The sequence below is a fragment of the Eublepharis macularius genome, chromosome 19, assembly GCF_028583425.1.
Source record: "Eublepharis macularius isolate TG4126 chromosome 19, MPM_Emac_v1.0, whole genome shotgun sequence".
Taxonomy (NCBI): Eukaryota; Metazoa; Chordata; class Lepidosauria; order Squamata; family Eublepharidae; genus Eublepharis; species Eublepharis macularius.
The window spans coordinates 3102119-3124628 of NC_072808.1; the positions used below are offsets into that span (position 1 = coordinate 3102119).

General features: G+C 44.6%; 1 protein-coding gene across 1 annotated transcript; it reads left to right on the forward strand.

Annotated features, from left to right (window-relative positions):
* Positions 1–3925: 3925 nt before the first annotated feature.
* Positions 3926–15337, forward strand: LOC129346421 (keratin, type II cuticular Hb5-like). Its single transcript, XM_055003773.1, has 9 exons — positions 3926–4405; positions 6059–6267; positions 6899–6959; positions 9936–10031; positions 11668–11832; positions 12926–13051; positions 14174–14394; positions 14952–14983; positions 15072–15337. Exons 1-9 carry the CDS (start codon positions 3926–3928, stop codon positions 15335–15337), a joined length of 1656 nt encoding a protein of 551 aa, XP_054859748.1.
* Positions 15338–22510: the final 7173 nt, after the last annotated feature.

Here is a 22510-nt window from a genome sequence, read left to right on the forward strand (position 1 = left end):
ACTGTCAGCAGCTATATTTTAGTGTTTCTTTTGGAAGGAATGGATAAATTGTTACGGCAGGGCCAATACAATATAAAACCAAGGCCTATTCATGATGATTCTTGGTCCAGGAATTAAAAATTTCCATTGTATAGGACCTTTCTGTACTGACTTGCAGGCACATATAAGGTTCACCAAAAACTATTTTTATTGGTTGTGTGGTGTTTATCTGGAGGCTGTCTATAGGTTTAACCATTAAAGAAGTGTTTAGAATTTGTTTAAGGGCATATGGGCGATCTGCCCTGAGCTGCAAATCCATACAGTTTATATATGACATTTCAATATCAAAACATTATTTTTCTTGCATGGCTGACAAAATTCTATATATGGGATGGGCTCAGGGAGAGAGGCCAATGTTACAAGTTTGTTTCTAGCCCAATTCAGACTATGGGCCAAGCTACACATGACGAATGACACTTGAACGGCAAGTGTATTTCTCCCTGTTCACTTGCCCTCCACTCAATCCACTTGCCATTCAAGTGTCATTCGTCATGTGTAGCTTGGCCCTATATCTGCATTACAAACACAAAATGAGAAGCAAAGGACGTGCATGCCGAACTCAGGGCCAAGCTACACATGACGAATGACACTTGAACGGCAAGTGGATTGAGTGGAGGGCAAGTGAACAGGGAGAAATACACTTGCTGTTCAACTGTCATTCGTCATGTGTAGCTTGGCCCTCAGACAAGTGAGTCTTTATCCAGGTCTCTAGTCCAATACGCAGCAGGCATGATTAAGGAATTTAGAACATGACAAACAAGGGATGGTCTCATTTTCACCTCCCCCACTATTTCCTCTTTCCCTCCCCCTGGCAGCCCCAATATCCCCTCCCTTTTCCCATTTCCTTCTCTTCTTCCTATCCATGGGTCCTGTTGAAAACTATATTAAGATAATATTAACAATAAATAAATAAATAATTAAAATTTAGACTAAAGAGTGTTGTGCAACTTCAAATTTAACATGTAGCATTAGCTTTTGAGGTAGGCCTCCCATTTAACCACCCAGGGCAGAGAATTACCTGCACCCAGCTCCAATTTCTGCCTGTGAGGAACTGAAGAGCAGGAGAAAAAATGATCTCCACATAGTGACACTCTAGGATCTCTCTTAGTCTTTGTGGTAAATTCCATAGAGACTAAAGGAGACAAGCTACAGCCTCACCCAGAAATGAAATCTCATACTCCCCAAACTCTTCCCTTTCCAGACACTGCCTCACAAATCTCCCAACATTTGCTGCTGGGAACTCTGTTTTGAGGGCTAGAGCTCATTTCATCACATTGAGGAACAGGTCATCTAAGTGGTTAAGTATAGATACTGGTATAAATACATATGCACATGCATGTGTGTGAACCTGGGCAGATTGTAAGGGGAAAACAGAAGCGGTTGCATCTGTGCTGTGGCCGATCACCACCTTGGGATCAGGTAGCAATTTTCCGCAGGCCTCGTTTGGCTAGTAGGGATCCTGGAGGTGTTTCACCATCTTCTGGGCATGGAGCAGAGGTCACTGGGGCAGTCGGGGGGGGGATTGTTGTGAAGTTCCTGCATTGTGCAGGGGGTTGGACTAGATGGCCCTAGAGGTCCCTTCCAACTCTATGAGTCTATGATTCTATGAGTCTATACACATCCCCAGACAGAAGAGGAGAATTACAGCCAAAGGTCAAGCAATGCAAACAATAACCATAGGTACATCACAATGTGGAAAAAAGTGCATACAAGATCCTTTTAGTATGGGTGGTATACTCCCAGATGGTGATGATAAGCAGAAATAGGAGTATGGTTAATCTAATAAACATATCAAGCTGCCTTCGACTGAGACCATTTATTGTCTGCTTTGACTAACAGCAGCCCTCTAGGTTCACAGGTGGAGTTCTTTCACAACATCCACTACCTAACCCTTGAAAAGGAGATGCTGTGGACTGAACATGCAACCTGGTGCCTGTGAAGCATGTGCTCTACCACTGAGCCCCAGGCCGTCCTTTGCAATTTGTAGTGAGCTAGAAATTCCTTGGATCCCATAAGACCTCTTTAATGTGCTATACGCCTGTGTAGCTTCTGGATTGCGACATCCGGGTTGCAAAAAAATACATCTGGAAAGCATTTAGAAGACACTCTAGAAAAACAAGTTTGTATTCTACAGATGTGGAATACTGAGGCTAAGGCTGATACCAAAGGCCAAACTGTGGGAAGTTATAACATAGGCAGCAGAGAAGGTAGCTCCAGAAAACTCAAGACAGCCCGTGGGGTGTAGTGCTTAGAATATCAGACTAGGATCTAGGAAACCGAGGTTCAAATCCTCGCTCTGCCATAGTCACTTGCTAGGTAACCTTGGGCCAGTCACATGCTCACAGTCTAACCTAATTCACAGGGCTATTTGGAGGATAAAACAAGAACGGGTGAACGTTGTAAGCCGCTTTGGTAGGGTTGCCAACCCTAGCTGGTACCTTGTTGAGAGAATTTGGGGGGAGGGGACAAGCTCTTTGGTGTCATGCCAATGTAAAACACCACTTCCATTGCAGTACCAGAAGTAATGTCATCAAATTGAAATGACAGGCTAGGATTCACCCCAGACTCTATGGTTATACTATAGAGTTTGGGTGAATTCTAGAGTGTTACACATTCATGTGATGACATCACTGCCAGTATGAAACCAGAAGTGATATCATCACATTAGCTGAATACAATGATGGCACTTCCAGTTTTGTGCTGGAACTGATGTTGCATGCCAGCACAGCACTGAATCCCCCCTCTTTCCCCACCACTGCCCTGTCAAGCGGCAGTGCAGAACAGCGAGCCAAGCTGGGAGGCCTGACTTTAGGCTTACCATCCCTTCATCTGGGGGAGAACCCCCACTCTCAACTACCACCACCCCATGCCCGCTCACCAGGATGGCAGGGGGGAAATGCACAGGGGAGAGGAAGCACGTGCATGCGCTTCTGTGCTCTCCCATCATGCCAGTAATGGAGGAGCTACAGGGTGCACTGAAGCCAAGTAAAAATCACCCATTTGGAGGCGATGAAGCCTTTCCTACCTCCACACAGCCTTTTCCCTTCCCCCAAACCATTTTGAAGGTAAGCGCAGTCACATGTTAAACTCAAGTTGACTTGGGGTTTTCTCCCAATCACACATGAGTTTTGAAGCACGTGCAACCAGACCCTAATTCAACTCTGTGCAGAGACATTTCATGATTGCAAAGCATTCTGTGGTAGCAGGGGGAGAATTTTGCATTTTGAGCCTCCCATATCCGTTTTGATTTTGATTTTCACGCCATTTTCTGTTTCCTTGCGCAGATTTCTTCCCATAAATTGTATAAATCTTTCCAGCATTCTTTTTGTATCAGTAGGTTCGCACCGAACAATCAACAACTTAACACCATACAAATTTGCATATAAAAATCAAATAACAGACAAACACAATGCAAACAAACCTACAAAATCAGTTGCAAAAGCATTGAATCAAAAAACCATTGACAAAGGGATATCCGCTCATTCTTATTGTAGCACAAAGATGACACCAGAATAAAAATAGAACCCTTTTCCCTGGTACTCATCTGTATAAAGATTCCCAGCCTTTAGAATTTAACCACGGACTCCTTTCACCAGAGGAGACTGCAAAATAATTTTGTAGGTTGGGCATTCTGAACAATAATGGGTAACATGCCTGGTATCTTTTATAGACTCAATGAGCCACACTTTCTCTTTTTTATTAAGCGAAGAACTCCAAGCTCATAAATGCTAGAATTTTTTCAGATCTCCCCATTAAGAGGTAGCCAAGCCAAGCTCCCCAAAGAGATATAAAGGCCACACTCGTTCCAGAAAGAACCAGATGGTTTGCTCTGGCCCTTCCTGCCGTTTCTGTCTCTTTTCTTTCAAGTGTCCTTTGCTAAGAAGTCATGTCTTGTCCGTCAAGTCCTGGAAGCGGCGCCACTAATTTTACTTCCTGCTCAGCTGTCCTGCCACCAACTGGAAGCAAAGCCAGTGTCGGTTCTCCTTGCCCTAGTAAAACAGGCAGCTCTGGGTTTAAGGGAGCTGGTTACTTTAGTAGCCGCAGCCTGTCCTGCTACAACTACAAAGGATCTAGGGCCGCACTCGGTAGCTGCCATGCTGCTAGATACGGATATGGCTCTCGGAGGGGCAGTTCTGGATTGGGCTACTCGGGCACTGGATATGGTTTTGGCTCCCACGGTTCTTATGGGTTTCGACGTAGTGGAGCCAATTTCTCGGGCACCCCCTTCATCACGCCTGTCACTTGCAATGAGACTCTGCTTCAACCACTCAATCTGGAACTCAACTCTTCGGCCCAAGCCCTGAAATGCCAGGAGAAGAATGAACTTCAGTGCCTGAACAGCAAGTTTGCTTGTTTCATTGATAAGGTGAGTCAATGGCAGAATATCATTAATGGGTAACACCGATTTCTCCCATGCAAACTGAGTTTGGGAAGGTATGATTTGCACTGAAAAGCAGGAACCAACCAAAGATTGAAGAGTTCATGTGGAGTAGTACTTCAAATGTCAGACTCGTCGTGTCCAGAAGAGCCGGATTGAAACCCCCATTGGGTGACTTTGGGCCAGTCTCTCTCTCTCTTTCCACCTAACGTTGCACAGTTATTGTTGTGAGGGTAAAATAGAGGATGCCGGCCCTATATAATTAAAGTCAAATCTTTGAACTAGGAAAAAAATAGACCAGGCTTCGCAAGCGAATGATGGATCAGGAAATGTAGACATTTTTGTCCTTGCCATAAGAGGACATCAGCAGCAGCCTCTTCAGAAGATACTGAAGCTGGCAGAAGAGCTTGCTGGAAGAAAGGTGGTGCCCTGCAGTTGTTTCATTGTGGAGATATTTGTGCAAAAACTTTTTTGATTCCTTTCACTTAACTGGTTGCAGAGTTGCCAGGTGCAAAGGTATACCGTCCAGCTCTTCCATTATCAAGGCGGTAAGGTAGTTAGGCAAGTAGCTATGAAGGACTCTGGGCCAAGCTACAAGTGACAAATGACACTTGAATGGCAAGTGTATTTCTCCCTGTTCACTTGCCCTCCACTCAATCCACTTGCCAGGCAAGTGTCTTTCGTCATGTGTAGCTTGGCCCCCAGGTAGGCCTTGTGCGTTTTTCTTTGTTTATTACGAATAAAGTTAGAGTGTGTTCACTTAAGAAGACCCTCAGCATATTCCTCAGTGAATGCAGCATTTAGGGTGGCCAGATTCCCTTTCCCTCCTCCTGGATGTCCTTGTGCATGCACAAAGCACATGTGCACTCCCGACACGGTGTGATGACGTCACTTCCGGGAGTGACATCATCACACAGGCCCGGAGAATGCTCCTGGGCTTTGCACTGGGCTTTGCACTTTGTCACGCTGCACTGGGAGTGCGCCCCAGGAGAACCGTTCCCACCTTTCCCCCCACTGGCCAGTTGAGTGGTGGCGGGAGGAGGAGGCTGGTAGGGGGGATTCCCCCACTCCCTCTGGGGGACTGACAACCCTAGCAGCACTTAATAGAAATATCAGGAATGCCCAAGCTTATTTGTTTTGCATCATTTCAGATCCCCAGATCCCCATTTCAGATTAAACAGCTCTGATCAGTTTAAAACCAAAAACAGTAATCTTTTTAACCCCCATCCTGCTCTAGTTTGGGAAATTTCTGGAGATTTGTGAGTGGGTGCCTGAGGAGGGTAGAGTTTGGAGAGGGGAGGAAGGTCAGCATACCCTTCCAAGCTGCCCTTTCCCCTTGGAAAACCAATAGCTGTAGCCTGGAGGTCAGGTGTAATTTTGGGAGGCCTCACGTGCTTGTTATGCGTGGCTCACTTACCACTTTTGCGTTGCACTTAAAGTAGCAATTTGGGTCAAATCGCTACACTCCATCCAGACGAGTGATCTATTTTTGGAGGGTGCACCGTGTGGCATTATATCCCACTGAGACACCTCCTCTCCCCAAATCTTGCCTGCCCCAAGCTACGTCCCTTAAATCTCCAGGAATTTCCCAACCTGGAGCAGGCAACCCTATTTTGATCACCGTTACTGTTGTTCATTTAGGTCCGATTCCTTGAGCAGCACAACCTGATGCTGAAGACCAAGTGGGACTTCTTGAAAGAAAAGAAACGGCAAAAAAGTAACATGGAGCCCCTTTTTAATGAACACATCAGTAGTCTGAGGAAGGAACTGGAAAGCCTAGAGTGGGAAAGGTCCCAGCTGCAGGCAGAAATGAACAGCTGGCGAGAAACCATGGAAGGGAGCAAGAAAAGGTAGGTGAGCCCGAGGGCCAGATGGAACAATATGCTGTGTACTCTGAAGAGGAGGGGGGCGCCCCAGCACAAAATTTGATATGGAGTTCTGCCTCTGACAGTAATTGGCCGAGGTAGTCATATGGCACAGAAGGGCTCGGTGGACCATCAAGAGCAGCTCAGATTTTACAGGAGGGCAGGAGAAGCAGAAGAAGATGGCACCTTAGTTCTGTGGCCCCTTAGTTCTCGCGCTTAGTTCTCGTGGCCCCTTCTTACATGCCCAGGGTAAGGCCAATCACAACCTTGGGGTCAGGTAGCAATTTCCCCCAGGCCAATTTGGCCTGATGGAGTTTTGCCACCTTCTGGACATAAAGTAAGGGTCACTGTGTGGGCGGGGGGAGGTATTTGGGAATTTCCTGCATTTTGCAGGGGAGTTGGACTAGATGACCCTAGAAGTCCCTTCCAACCCTGTGATTCTATGATTCTATGAAGCTGGGGAATGAGAAAATGACTGTGGTGGGTAGGGGCAAACAGAATGATGGGCTGTATATTCCGTCAAAGAGTAGAGAAATTAGAAGATGTTGATCTCCTTTCTATTCTACAAGATAATACACTAGCTAATATTCAAAACCTTTCTTTCTCATCTCTCCAGGTTTGAAGAGGAATGCAACAGAAGGACATCCGCTGAAAATGAGTATGTGGCACTTAAAAAGGCAAGTAGCAGACCAGGGGGCTCCCAAACCTCCTGCTGTGGTGGGATGTCTCCCTCTGATAGGCCTTGCTTCTCCAAGCAGCAGCAGCAGAAAACGTTTGGTGTTGTGCATGCTGCAATTTCACTCCTAGAGAAAACTAGAGTTACCATTGAGTTTCTGGTGATTTCTAGAGCTACCTGATGTCACTTCCAGGTTTTGCCCGGAAGTGACATCATGGCACATGACACCCATGTTCCCTCCCTACAAGTTCCCACTGGTTACCAGGCACAGCTTGATAGATTTACCGAGGGCCAAAAGTCAAATGGGGTGTAGCATTTCATGGCATTAATACTTCATTTGGAAATCTTCGCAATTAAGGTTTCATAAAGTTTGAAGTAGGGCTTAGGGTTGCCAGCTCCAGGTTGGGAAATTCCTGGAGATTTGGGGAGTGGAGCCTGAAGAGGGTGAGATTTGGGGAGGGGAAGGACCTCATTAGGGTACAATGCCATATATTGCCCTCCAAAGCAGTCATTTTCCCCAGGGGAACTTACCTCTGTGGCCTGGAGATCAGCTGGAATGATCAGCTGTGGCCTGGAGATCAGCTGGAATGATCAGCTGTGGCCTGGAGATCAGCTGGAATGATCAGCTGTGGCCTGGAGATCAGCTGGAATGATCAGCTGTGGCCTGGAGATCAGCTGGAATGATCAGCTGTGGCCTGGAGATCAGCTGGAATGATCAGCTGTGGCCTGGAGATCAGCTGGAATGATCAGCTGTGGCCTGGAGATCAGCTGGAATGATCAGCTGTGGCCTGGAGATCAGCTGGAATGATCAGCTGTGGCCTGGAGATCAGCTGGAATGATCAGCTGTGGCCTGGAGATCAGCTGGAATGATCAGCTGTGGCCTGGAGATCAGCTGGAATGATCAGCTGTGGCCTGGAGATCAGCTGGAATGATCAGCTGTGGCCTGGAGATCAGCTGGAATGATCAGCTGTGGCCTGGAGATCAGCTGGAATGATCAGCTGTGGCCTGGAGATCAGCTGGAATGATCAGCTGTGGCCTGGAGATCAGCTGGAATGATCAGCTGTGGCCTGGAGATCAGCTGGAATGATCAGCTGTGGCCTGGAGATCAGCTGGAATGATCAGCTGTGGCCTGGAGATCAGCTGGAATGATCAGCTGTGGCCTGGAGATCAGCTGGAATGATCAGCTGTGGCCTGGAGATCAGCTGGAATGATCAGCTGTGGCCTGGAGATCAGCTGGAATGATCAGCTGTGGCCTGGAGATCAGCTGGAATGATCAGCTGTGGCCTGGAGATCACCGCCTGGAGGCTACGGAAAAGAGAGCTGGACCAGCAAGGGAACCAGCAAAATCGAAATTACTCAAATGTGTATATTCTTAGGATGCATGTGAAAATATTTTCAGTACAATACTCTGCACAATATATAAATACAAAATAAATCACTTCAGTACAATGGAAGGCGTGTATATCAAGTATTCACATCAGACCGTATCCCCTCAACCCAGTCCCAGTCCCTCAGTCAGGTGGAGATGCTTGCTCTTCGAAACTGTATTATGAACGTGATTGTTTTCCACTCTGTGGCCTGGAGATCAGCTGGAACGCCAGGAGATCTCCAGCCACTGCCTGGAGGCTGGCAACCATGGTAGGACTGCAAGCCGAAAAGACTGAAGAGTCTTGTCTGAGCAGGCAGAACATAGCAGGCTGAGAAAGCAAGCTGTGAGATGTCTAGTTCAAACCTTGCCTCTCTTGAGGCTTGCCATCCCCTCACCTGCCACCCTCTTGTCTCGCTCACCTGGCTGTTGTGGGGGGGAAGTTTCGTTTCATTTCGTTTCGTTTTTTTAGGGGGAGAATTGCATATGCTCGCTCCTATACTCTCCCATTGGGCAGGAAAATGATGGCTAATGATGGCCACACCAGAGGCAGAGCCAGGCAGGGTGAACGAGGGGCCAATTACTGCAAGCCAGGTGATCGGCTGAGTCCGAAACATGGCTTGAGGCCACAACTAGGTTTGTGGGCCCTTTAACACCCAACCTGTCATATAGTTGACGGGCAGCTGGTCCTGCAGAGCAAACAGGAATAGGCCCCTGAGGGCTTGGCCACCCCCCCCCCCCCGGATGGAGGCCTGCCCCATTGGAGGAGCCAAGGCAGCATATTAAGCCTGTGCCTTTCTAAGATGGAGAAAGCAGGCATATGAGGGCTTGCAAGACCTTCAATTCTGACCCAGCAAAGAGAAATGCTAGTCAGTAGGAGTCTCTCTACACATTACTAAGTACCTAGGGATGCTCAAGTGTACCTCATTTCACGTGTCCTCCCTCCAACTGCCCATGCACTCAATCACACAGTCATACTTCAATCGGCTCCGTGTCATGTGTTTGAGCAGTTCCTCCTCAACTGCTAAAAGCATCCCTGTTTTCCCCACATCTATTCATTGAAATGTAGACCTTGACACTTTCTCACACCTTAAAGAAATGGAAATTGGCAGTTCAAAGGAGCCTACAGTACTTGTTCTTGCAGCAAAAACAGAGCTGAATTGGTGCTTTGACCTCTGGAATCAGTTGTAGATGCAGTCACACAAAGGGAGCTCCCGTGAAAGTGGCATTTATGTGCACAGAGCAAGAACAGCCTGCATGTGAATTGAGGATGTAGAGTCCTGCACTTGAGCATTCCTAGATACTTAGTAACATGTAGAGAGACACTAGGTTACTTGGCATTCCTAGTCTGTGGTTTCATGGTAGATTGGATTGAGGGGTTTTTTGGTTTGTTTTGCATGTTTGTTTGACTGATTAGATTTTGGTGTCGCTTAGATTTCAGAGGTCAATTTGTCATCATCATTCACCTTTGAGTCCCCAAAAGAACATTCCAAGTTGGAATTCTGGGAACTTTTAAGTCCAGATTTGACCATTTCAGATTTGGCGGATTCATTGGAAGTTGTTCTTTGGTGAAATTCTGTTTTAGAACTCTACCATTTTTCTTCCCCCTAGAAAGTGGATTGTGTTTTCATGGACAAGTCAGAGAAAGAAGCCAAGGTGGAGGCCCTGATACGAGACATCTGCTTTTGCAGATCTACTTTTGAGGAGGTAACAGTTGTTCCATTCAGTAATGTTGCTTGCCCATCATCATGCTCAAGACATTTCGCCTGTTTGCCTTACAGATGGTTCTAGAAAAGGCAGGCAGGTCCTAAGTATAATTTCTCTTGCATGAGAGTCTGGTACATATTTGTAATATGCCCTCTCTCCCATCTTATCTCCTATACACAATCCAAGGAGCTCTGCCATAATTGTTTCATACCATATTCTTTAATGTAAATAAAATGTACAAAGGTAATAAGTTACTCCTGAGATGCTAATGGGTTGATATAAAAAGATGCAGTACACCAACACATTTGTATATGTGGTCATTCAGTGGAGGACCTCATTACATCCTGGCTTGCCCTCTGTACGCAGAACCTAGAAATAAATTCCTAGCTAAGATCTTATTGGCCTTACATCCCCTGTCTGATTCTGATAAGATTGTTGCGATGCTTTCAGACAAGGATTCTTTCATTTCATTAAGACTGGTGCTTTTTGCTTTAGCTGCTAGGAAGATTAGAGCAAAGGAATTAGCCATTGACTCAATGTGATTGATCTTAGAAGGTTTTATTAATTTTAAAGTCTTTTAGCAGGGTGTTTTAGGTGGTTCTGAACTGTTTGATCACCTGACTATTTGATAATGTATTATTATGATATTTGAGAGTGTTTTGATATTGTGAAGGCCAATAGCCATATGCAATAAAACGAATCTACATCTAATAAGTTACTCAAAGATGAGGTTACAATAAGTTTGATGTACTGGTCAAGAGCAGCAGGACTGTAATCTGAAGAACCGAGTTCGATTCCCCACTCTTCCACTTGAAGCCAGTTGGGTGACGTAGGGTCAGTCACAACTCTCTCAGAGCTCTCTGAGCCCCACCCACCTCACAGGGTGATTGTTGTGGGGATAATAATAACACACTTTGTAAACAGCTGTGGGTGGGCATTAAGTTGTCCTGAAGGGTGGTATATAAATCAAATGCTATTGTTGTTACAAAAGACGTGGCCTTATTTTATTTCAATATTCCAAAAAGAGATAAAAGGAACCAATTTTCCATGAAGTTAGCAGAATAATGAATTTACAGTGCTCCCCTTATGTGTCCATAAGTTAATTCTGTAGGAAAAGCTATGTTCCAAATGTGTCGGATACATTCCAAACCAGATATAACCTTTTTTGCTTTCCAGAAAACTGCTATACCTAGGCTGATTCCGCACACATTGGATAATGCACTTTCAATGCACTTTATCAATTGTTTGAGGTGGATTTTTTGTTCTGCACACAAAAAAATCTGTTTCAAATGATCTATAAAGAGGATTGGAAGTGCATTATCCAACGTGTGCGGAATCACTCCTAGTCTAGCAGTTACAATGAAAATGACCGCCCGTTCTAAATATCTGTGGCCAACAGTTCCTTTCAAATGACGTAGATCACTTTTCATTAGAGTGCAGAGGACCTGATAATCAAATATTTTACATACCCCCAACTCTACAGTAAAACTGTTGGTGTGACTTCATTCTTCATCCTTGCTCTCTCCCACTGATTGACAGTGGCCGGCAGCCCCACACCCAACTCAAACGGCATGATGAAAAAACAAAACGAAGCCAACTGTGTTGAATTAAATACATTCTATGGTAACTTTTGCAGGAAATTAGTGAGCTGCAGTCACGCATCTCAGACACGTGTGTCACAGTGAAAATGGATAACAGCCGAGCCCTGGACGTGGCGTGCATTGTTGAAGAGTTCCGGTGTCGTTATGAAGACATCGCCTCCCGGAGCCGAGCTGAGGCAGAGGCTTGGTGCCACTGCCAGGTACAAACGTTCTCTCATTCGTGTCTCCTGTCTTGAATTTTGCTTAGGCACAGAATGTGTTTTGTTTCACTGAGCTGTGGACTAAGGCCAGAACGCTTTACTCACATCCTATATTTATCTCCTTTCTGAAGAAATCAACCCAACATCATTGTTTTGAAAAACCTCTGCACCTATAAGACAGGCTGATTCTGCACACGTTGGATAATGCACTTTCAATGCACTTTATCAATCGTTTGAGGTGGATTTTTTGTTCCGCACACGAAAAAATCCATTCCAAATGATCTCTAAAGAGGATTGGAAGTGCATTATCCAACGTGTGCGGAATCACTGTTATACTTCCAGGGCACTGTCACCTAAAGTGGTCTTTCCACACCAAATTATTCCCTTCTCTCTTTTATATAGCGATAGTTTAGAAAGTCCTATTGAGCAGGTACACATGCTCCCACAGTAGTCGTTTATGGCCCCTAATATTGTGTTCCCATGGGTCAGTGGATCCTCAGGAATATCGTGAAATCAAAGTAGTGGGCTGCAGGAAGAGAGGGGGATCAGTGAAAATTGTTCTCCCCCACTTCCTCAAGCACAAGAGCTTATTGTGAGTGGAGAGGGAGCTTAGCATTGAAGCCTTAGTCTTTGTTTGAGCAGGACTTTGACCATCTCCACTTCCTGACCCATACCCCAGGACTCAACGTCAGGGAGGAACTCATCTCCCAGAGTTCTTCTGTACTCTACATGCTTTGCACATGTGTGGACCTAGCTTATATCCCCAGCTTCTCCAAGGGAAATATCTTGGGCAGTAGGCCTAGGAGAGTCACCAGTGTCTGATAGAGAACCACCACCTGTTGTTGCTGCTGTAGCACAGTGGTTAAGTGGTCCGGCTGCAAATCGCCACTCTACTTGTTCAAATCCCACTACTGCCATGAGCTCAGTAGGTGGCCTTGGGTGAGCCCCTCCTCTCAGCCCCAGCTCCCCAGCTGTATTGTGGGGATAATAATAACACTCACTTGTTCACCACTCTGGGTGAGACACTAATCTGTCTAGAAGAGCAGCATAGAAGCGCTATTGTTGTTGCTGTTGTTTCCATCCATCACTGTAGTATCAAGAGCTGAGGACAACTGCTGCCAAACACTGTGACAACCTACGCAATGTCAAGGATGAACTTAGTGATCTAACCCGGGTTGTTCACAGAACGGAAGCAGAAATCGCTAACGTCAAAGCCCAGGTGAGCATTGAGCGTAAATGCATCACTTTTGTTGAAGTGTTTGTCTATGGAAATATAATGGGCAAACAGGTGTGTCCCAGAACATCAAGTTACTACGTAAGGGCTATTTGGTAACCATTGGCATCCATTGTAAATAATAAGGTGGCACATCACCATAAATGTTGTACTGTATGGGTAGACTGGTCCCTGCCCCTTGGCTCATTGTAACAGAGTGAGCTCCTCCTTTTCCAGCCTGTGCTCAGTACTATTTATGGCTGAGCAGAGGGAGAAAGCAACTGTCCTTGCTATTGTAGGTTTTTGTGTTTGGGGAGGAAGGTTCATATGGGAGCATTAGAACATGCAGTCCCTTACCAGCAACCTGAAGTGGGCCAGTCCAAGTAACACATTGCCAGCTGATTTTGCAAATTAGGCCTGAGTTCTTTCTTGGCTGTGGGAAAAATCTGTGCATGGCAGTTTCTAGTCTGTGATGACCCAGTTCAGATTATGTTAGCAGTAAATGAGATGGACTATTGGCCTATGTGCCCTGTTTGTCGGCAACTGTGTGAGACATGATGTTAAACTAGATAAACTTAAGTTTTCCAACACTGCCTAGACAAATGCTAGAAGATTTGGAGGTCAATGCCTTGGGAGGGTGGAGTTTGAGAAGGAAAAGATGTCATTTCCAGTTGATGCTCTAGTAATTTCCCCAAATTGCTATGGTGACAATCATAGAGATTAGGGAAATTTCTTAGAGTGACAGTATGGAGGCCATTTTTCCCTTCTGCTCATAGTTTTTCACTGGCAGGAGACTGGAGCTGGGGTGGGGAATTCCCCACTGGACCCAGCCGTATGGGCAGTTGGGAAACCTAGTTGGACTACTGGTCTGATCCAGCAGGGATCTTACGTTCTTAAGCTTCCAGTACTTCACAATACATGCAGAAAATTGAAGCTTGTGAATGGCATGGGGTGCACATTATGGACGTGCCACATGTTTGGTGTATTCCAATGCTTTCCCCGTGGCTAGTCATATGAATATGAACGGAGTATCAAAGGAGAGTGGAAGCCTCCTCGTAGTTTGTGCTTGCGGCTGAATATTTGCTCCTTTGCCTTGCACCTTCCCTCTGTGTTCCTCTGCCTTTACAGCGTTGCAAACTGGAAGAAGAGGTGGCTGCAGCTGAGGAACGTGGGGAGATGGCGGTGAAAGATGCCAAGTGCAAACTGGCTGACCTGGAGGAGGCCCTGCACAAGGCCAAGCAGGATATGGCCTGCCAGCTCCGGGAATATCAGGAGCTGATGAACCTCAAGCTGGCCCTGGATATTGAGATTGCGACATACAGGAAGCTGCTGGAAGGAGAGGAATGCAGGTGAAAGCATGAGGCCCTGTGCGGTCAGTGAAAGAAGGGCTGTTGAAATGTGCCCAGGACAGCAAAATCAAAAAATTTGGTGAAACAAATGAACAATCTTTGCTCAATGGAGTGGTAGGATGTGGATAGGATTTACCCCATTATTTCCACCCCCCCAGCAGCATGTACTCATAGGTATACTGCCTCTGAATATGGAGGCTTCAGCAAGCTGTTATGGCTAATAGTGCTTGATAGACCTGTTCTCCACAAACTGGCAACTAAGGGGATAGGATGGGGTTAAATGAAGGAATAAGGGTCCTCGGGGGGGGGGTATGATGGGTTGGGAATTATGATATTCTCTGAAAATATCATATAGATGTAGATAGAAAATATCATATAGATATGATATAGATATAGAATAGGACATATTTTCCCTGCTTACAAGCTCGATGTAACATTTCCACCTGCGAGAAGTGAATTTCCAAACCTGTATTAAGGCACATATATTCTTAACTGTATGAACTGAGTCCTGGTATACAGCTAATGAGACCTTTTCATCTCTGTTTAATTCCAAGCAGGATGGGCGAAGGAGAATGTGCTGTGAATATCTGTAAGTACCTCTTCAGAAATGTTGTGATTAACTTTCTTGGTTTCATGAAACCTTTTCATCACATGGTCCTTTTGATGTCTATACACAGCTGTGCAAAGGAGTCAGGGTGCCGTTGTGTGCAACACTGACACCGTCTGTGGGCCTGCAAGAGGAGGAGCCATTCTCACCAACGGGAATGACGCTTGCCACTCTGGAAGTTTCAAAAGAGGCATTCCAGCAGGCTGCGTCCCTTTTGTAGAGCCGGGTCACCTTTGTGGAGACATGTGCAGCCCTCATGGATTCAGCACCAGAAATGTAAAGGGCGGCAATGTTAGGTTTGTACCCGCAGCTGTTCCCTGTGGATCAAGAGGCTAAAACTAAATTACAGCCTTCGGTATATCATCTGAGATACCGGAAATTGTATCAGATATTGTTGACTCGGCATGTTTATCCTGACTCAGCAGTTCTTGTTGTTCAGGGGAATCTCTGGGGCGTTCCAGCCACAAATACTTGCTCCCTAATCTCAGGTCATTTTCAGTTCACAGTCTGTTTGCAGTGTAATCTGAACATCAAGCATATTTTACATATCCCGCATGTTGACTGCATTATTCTTTCAGTGGTCATGTATTCAGAGCCAAAACAGAAATGAGCCCCCCCCCCCCTCCAAACCCCTGAAAAATTGCCCTTTTTGGTTTTTTTATTTTTGCTCAACTCTGATTAGACCCCTTGATTAAGAATGCAACTCACAGATATTAAGACGACATTATTTCAGGGGAAATGATAGCAAAAACAAGCTTGAACTCCTAGAAAGACTTAATTTGCTAACTGTGCATCTGGCTGATGATAAAAAACACTGCTTGCTTTTGTGCAGAAAGTAGCATGAAAAAACTCTCTCTTATCTACGAATACTTTGAGGTCCTAACTACTGATTACACAGTCCTTGCATTGAGTCTGGATCTACCGCAAGAACTGCCAGGAAGAGAATGAGGGTGGAGACAGGGTGGTGGCCATAGACAATGTCATGTTGTGATTTCTGGGAAACCAAGAAGCAATGTCATCCCTCTCTGGGTATTCCAGAAAACTCTATGGCAAAACCACAGAGTTTTCAGCATTCCCTAGAGAGGATTGGAATCACTTCTGGTTTTTCCTCAGACATGATGTCAGTCCTCTCTAGGCCTCGTCAAAAATTATGATTTTACCATAGATTTTTACAACAGTTCATAGAGTGATATGATACCATGCCCAGTCTATTCCTAGAAGTGATGATGTCACACTGTCACTGACAATGTTTTTAAAAAAGGATTTTTCTCCTGCCAGCTACTGGAGTATCAATGGGCAATGCCCACAGAGCAGGAAATCTCCTACCCCAGTAGACATATGGGAACCCTAACTTTCAAGCAGATGTGCCATAGGGGGACACCATTTGGATTGCAGTCATGGCCTGTGAAGAATAAGTGCTTCAGCCTTCTTCTTTTGTCCTGACCTGAAATGGCTCCAATTAGGAAACCTACATAAACTTCATCCCTATATGTGGAGCCCTGCCCTCTCCATGGGGTATATAATAGGTCCTAGGCTGGGGCTGTTTCAACATGGGAAAATTGCATGGGGGGGATGTTTAAAGGCCCCTATCTATTACATGCCTGGAAACCAAGTCCCCCAGTAAGGAACCCGCAGCGCACATCTTATAGAAAGCTTTCATAGTGGACTCAGACACAACTCAAGGACTGCGTAATATGTATTGGGACCTTGAGCTTCCTCCTTCCCTGTTTATCTCCTTCCCAAACTGGATTTTGTCCTGGAAGACCTCTTGTTTAGATAATGTATGGATAAAAACATGTATGAATAAAGACTTCCCTTACTGGACCAGACTAAGATCCATCTCAACCAACATTCATGTCTTCAAGAATGAGCAGATAGGTGTTTCTGGGGTCTAAAGAAATTGTAGGGAGGGGATTATGTCCTTGCTCTCTTTCTCCTCATCTGTACTATTCAGAGGAACCCACAGGAATGGGAATTTCCCTCAGGGATATTGAGCTACCTTCCTACCTGCCATGGCAGTGTGGTATAGCCCATTTTGTCAGATCTCGGAAGCTAAGCAGGTCTGGTACTTGGATGGGTGACTACCAAGAAAGAATCTGCAGAGGAAAGCAATAACAAACCACCTCTGCTTCTCACTTGCTGGGATTACCTTAAATCGATTGTGATTTGATGGCACACACACACACACAAAATCAAAAATTGTCATATTAGGGACAGTGGTGAATAGACCAGTCCTTGGTGAATGGGAAAGAGGGCTTATGTATCTGCCAAGTTATATTTGAATGAATGACATTTAGCCTTGCATGACAATTAGCAAAGATTTGCCAATGAGAAAATGGGAGTTATTTCAGCCTCGTGCATTTCATTCTTTAACCTTGTGGCGGGTTGCTTTTTTAATATTTAACGGACACACTCTTGTATTTGAAGATCTGTTTTCAATAAACTGATGTAGCTGAGCAAAGACTCGAGTCGGATGGGCTTTAACTATGCAGCAGATAATGAAATCTTTCAATCTATGAATCAAGTCGCTGACATATGTGTAATTTGGATATCTGCTGACCGCAACATCAAATAATGTCATGTATGTGAATGTGGAGTGCTGCCCCAGTCACATGTAGCTATCAGCATTGAGAAACAGCGGGTAACGAAGGAGCTCACTAGTTGGGGGGGGGGTCACTGCTGCAGGGCAATTGGAATTCCTGCCCTTGCAAATCAACAAGGCAGTGGGCACGTCAGAGGGCACCATGCAAGCTGCTGATTGGCTAGAATTTCCTGATACAGGCTGCTGACCTCAGCAAGAACAACTAGCCAATCATAAACCACACACTTCCACATGGCTGCCCCTTGCTCTTTTCCAACAGGTTATCAGTATGAGTGGGAACTGTCATTCCAGTTCAATAGGCTTGCAGAAATGGTTGGTGATCCCTGCTAGCATAACCTCTTTTGTATGGCTTCTATGGGGCTAACTAGGGGCCAAGCTACACATGACGAATGACACTTGAACAGCAAGTGTATTTCTCCCTGTTCACTTGCCCTCCACTCAATCCACTTGCCATTCAAGTGTCATTCGCCATGTGTAGCTTGGCCCTAGGAAGCAAACTTTCAACACAGATGTAAAGAAAGTTTCTTTACGTCAACCTTTCAACAAATCAGAACAATACAACTTAATTTTTTCTAACCAAATTCATAGGTGCAACAAAAACCAGAAACTTGCAGCCAACATTGCCCGTTTTCCCATGTCCTAAAAAGAGCTCCCCACTCATGGAACACCGGCGGCTCTTCCGCGTGATTTCTGATGTCACCATTTCGAAAATGGAGGCAGGCAGTTACGTTTCCGCCATGAAAATGGAATCATAACTGAGGGCCAAGCTACAAGTGACAAATGACACTTGAACGGCAAGTGGATTGAGTGGAGGGCAAGTGAACAGGGAGAAATACACTTGCCGTTCAAGTGTCATTCGTCACTTGTAGCTTGGCCCTGAGTAAGCATAATCGGAAGGTCTCAGATATAAGTAGCTACTTAAAATTATTAGCATGGATTATTTACCTTTGAAAATCCTTGATCCAAGTTGTCAAGCTCACAAATGGACTTGTGAAAGAATGTCCTTACTGCATATATGTGAATAAAGTAAATCACGTGAGTAATTGCATGTATGGAAGAAACCCAGGTGGAAGGAAGGGTGGGGGGAGGATTAGTCCTTCCAAATTAATAAACATAGAGTGCAAGAATGTATGGCGAAGCAGGTTGAGTACATACACACTTGTGGAGAAAAATATATGCCACTTAAGCCTTACCCGTAGCAGCAACATTGACGCTTCAGGAGAATGTATTATTTACTGTATCCACAGTAGCTATTATACAGCGGCACCCATTACCTGCGTTCTCAAAATTCTAAACATGTTCACAGGCTCCTTTGCACTAGTTGATAAGCAATACAAACAACCTCCATGGCTATTTTGGAATAACTGTGCCAATGTTCCTCGCTCCTATCCCCCATACAACGTTCTGGAAAGCTTTCAAACCATGGACGTTTATATCTCTTTAATGTGATATGATCATACTTAGTCTGGCCAGAGTTGCCAGGCCTCATTATAACTTTAAAAATAATGGCTGTAGGCCTGATGGTGGGACATCATTTCAAGGAAAATGCAGAAGTGATGGCCATTCTCTCTAGGAATCACTGGAAACTCTATGGTTTTACATCCTAGAGAGGTGTGGTGTCATTTCTGGGTTTCCCTTCTTCTGTGTGAGGTGCAGAGCAACTGCCTCACCCCACACGGGGAAGAAGGCCAAGCACCAAGCTACGCCATATGGGAAAAGAGCGACCCAGGCCACCAGAGCCTCAGAATGCGCCACACTGGGAAGGAGGTTCTTGGCCCACCCAAACAGTCCATGGTTGGTTGGTTAGGCAGGCTGGCTGGTTCTTTCCTCTCTCTCCTTTGGTGGTAGGGCCAGGGAGTAGGATCTTTTCAGGGCCATTTTTCCCCTCTCAATCCACCCTCAGAATAGAGAACTGTGTAGCCTTGTAAGCTCCATAAGAGGGATCTGCAGCAGTCTTCAGAGAATCTACAGCAGCTGCACCATAGAAAACCAGCAGCCAACTAGCAGGAGAGAATTTTGGAAGGATTGACCAGAGAGAGAGAGAGAGAGAGAGAGAGAGAGAGAGAGAGAGAGAGAGAGAGAGAGAGAGAGAGAGAGAGAGAGAGAGAATATTTTACCCTCTCTGGTTTTATCTTCCATTTTGTCATCTCAAATTTAACTATATGTATGTATTTTTGTTCCACATTGGTTTCCTACTCATTTTTGTTAAATAAATCCTGTCTGTGTTTTAAGAACTCTTTGTGAAGGAGTAAAGTTTTATGAGAGGATGGGTGGGGGGAGGTGTCATATATATATACTTTTTGCCTAGTAGTAATTCCCCATACACACACTTAAGAGAGATGAGAGCCCCCTAGGCTGGAGGTACCATATTATCCCCCCTTCATTAACCAACCCCAGTCCCATAACTTTAAGTGACATATAATTAGTCCCATCAGCACTTCTGATAAAAGCCCTGCTGAGTGCTGTGTATGAAGCTAAAATACAGTGAATAAATCCTCTAATAGGAGACAAGTTTGGCACCTTTGGGACGGCCCCAACAAGAAATTACAGGCTGCATCTTTTTTACAACTGAAATGTCATTTCACAGCCACGCTTTAATGTCTTGAAACTCTGTGCAAACATAGTTGCTAAATGTTAATTGCGCTCTTAACCACTACACCAAACTGGCTCTCAGCACCTTACTCTCTCTCCATCCTTTGTATTTGTCATTAGGGATGTTGTCATCTAATCAAATATAATAAGCTGTGGAGTACCATGATGACTTCATCATATTCAGTATGTGATCCCTGATTGCCTGGAGATAGAGTGACACCCCCCCAATAGTCACTGGACTGCCATAGTTTCAAATATCTATCTATCTATCTATCTATCTATCTATCTATCTATCTATCTATCTATCTATCTATCTATCTATCTATCTATCTATCTATCTATCTATCTATCTATCTATCTATCTATCTATCTATCTAATACTGCTCATACAGCTATCACCTTAAGCAGAAATTAAAATGGGAAAACCCTTATGTTATTTCTCTGATATTTAATTATTGCCCCTATATATTTTGCCAGAAGCACTGCTGTTCCTGTTAGAGCATCTATTTTCTGCGCACCTGCAAGAGAAGATTAGAGGAAGTGCTAGTACTATACAATTCTTGGACTGATATTATATGGACTATTACGGACAATATTAAGATATTTGATCTTTGTATTTATAACTATGTAATTTGTCTGAGATGTGAATGAATAATATTGGATTGTGGATAGTGTTTTGTAACAGTTTTTAAGTATTTATCATGTCCATTTAAGCACCTAGCACTTTATAAAACTGATACAAATAATTTACATTTATAGATAATACTGACATCATTGACATATTAATCCCCACAGTTGTGGGTTACCACGCTTTGTTTTTTGGTTCCTACATATTTTGCCACAGAAAGAGTAACGGAAACATTATCAAACCGCCATTCGAGATCTCCCTACCTAGCCAGTATTTCTCATTACAACCTCAGAATGTCTTTCACTGCTCTGCGCTTCCAGATGATGCACACAGCTCTTTTGGCAGGGCGTTATTCTCACACCCCTATGGAACATCGCACCTGCATTTGTGGATTACTTACAGTGGATAACCTTTCCCACTACCTACTTTATTGTCCATTATATAATGTACCCAGAGCTAAATTTTTGGCCAGAATCCTACCAGTGACAAACACACTCTGAAATCAAGAAGATTGTGTTTTTGTTATCTGACACTGATAATCATCATGTGTCCTATAGAGTCTCTCAGTTCGCACTTGCAGCCAAAAAGATAAGATCTAAGGTGATACTGAATGAGGCTGTTTCGTGACTCCTGCGATAGTTTGGCATACTGTATTGTTTTAATTAATTTTAGTAACCTACACAAATTGTGATAAGGGATTTAATTGTTTTTTAGTCAGTGTTTGGTGAATTGTGATGGCCTATGGCTATAGACAATACATTCTTTTGACTTGACATTATCAAACTATCATGTCCATCAAATCAACACGTGAACCTGCTGAATGAGTCCATTGGCTCACTGAGGGCGGTATTGTCTGTCCTGACTGCCAGCACCTTTCCCTGGTCTCATGTAGAGTTCTTTCATATTAGCTACTACCAGATCCTTTAAGAAGCTACTGGGAACTGAACCTGGAACCTTTTGCATACCAAACAGATAATCTACCCCTGAGCTACAGCTCCTCCTGCTGTGGAGAGCTGCCTTCTCAGCAGTTTAGGAATTTTGCAAAAGTTCCTATTGTATCAGGCAAGAAATTCATGGCTACATCAAAGCCACCTTTCATCTAGAGATTTCTAATCTGATAATTAAGCCTCCTAACACATTGGGAGACAGATTTTCCTGAGTAGGAGTCTATAAAGTAAGATATGGGAAGCCAGTACATACAGCCAGTAGCCAGGAAAGACAGTAGGCAGGCCAAACCCTGAACTCTAGATAGCCACGTGTTAATTATATGTCTTATTTTCTCCATACATAAGAAAGGAGGGTGGAAAGAATTTTTTTTTTAATATGGCATTGTAGGTGCGGTAAACAACTGCTTTAAGAAAACCCTGAAGCTTTTTAATGGGCCAGGTAAGCAGCCACTGCATTCTTTGACAACACAACAGATGAGGAGTTGGTTCTCTAAACATACCAAGCTCATAAAATCTGAGAAGTTGCGTTCTCCATTTTTATGTTGGCCAAGCCCAGCTGCCCAAAGAGATAAAAAGGACTAGTTTCCCTGCACTCCACCACAACATCTTTGCATCTTTCACTCTGCACTGTTGCTTCTCCCCCCTTTCATCTTTTGCTCACCTATATAACCATGTCTTGCCACTCAAACCCTCCATTTAACCCCAGAGACTTCAGCTCTTTTTCAGCTGTCCTTCCCTCT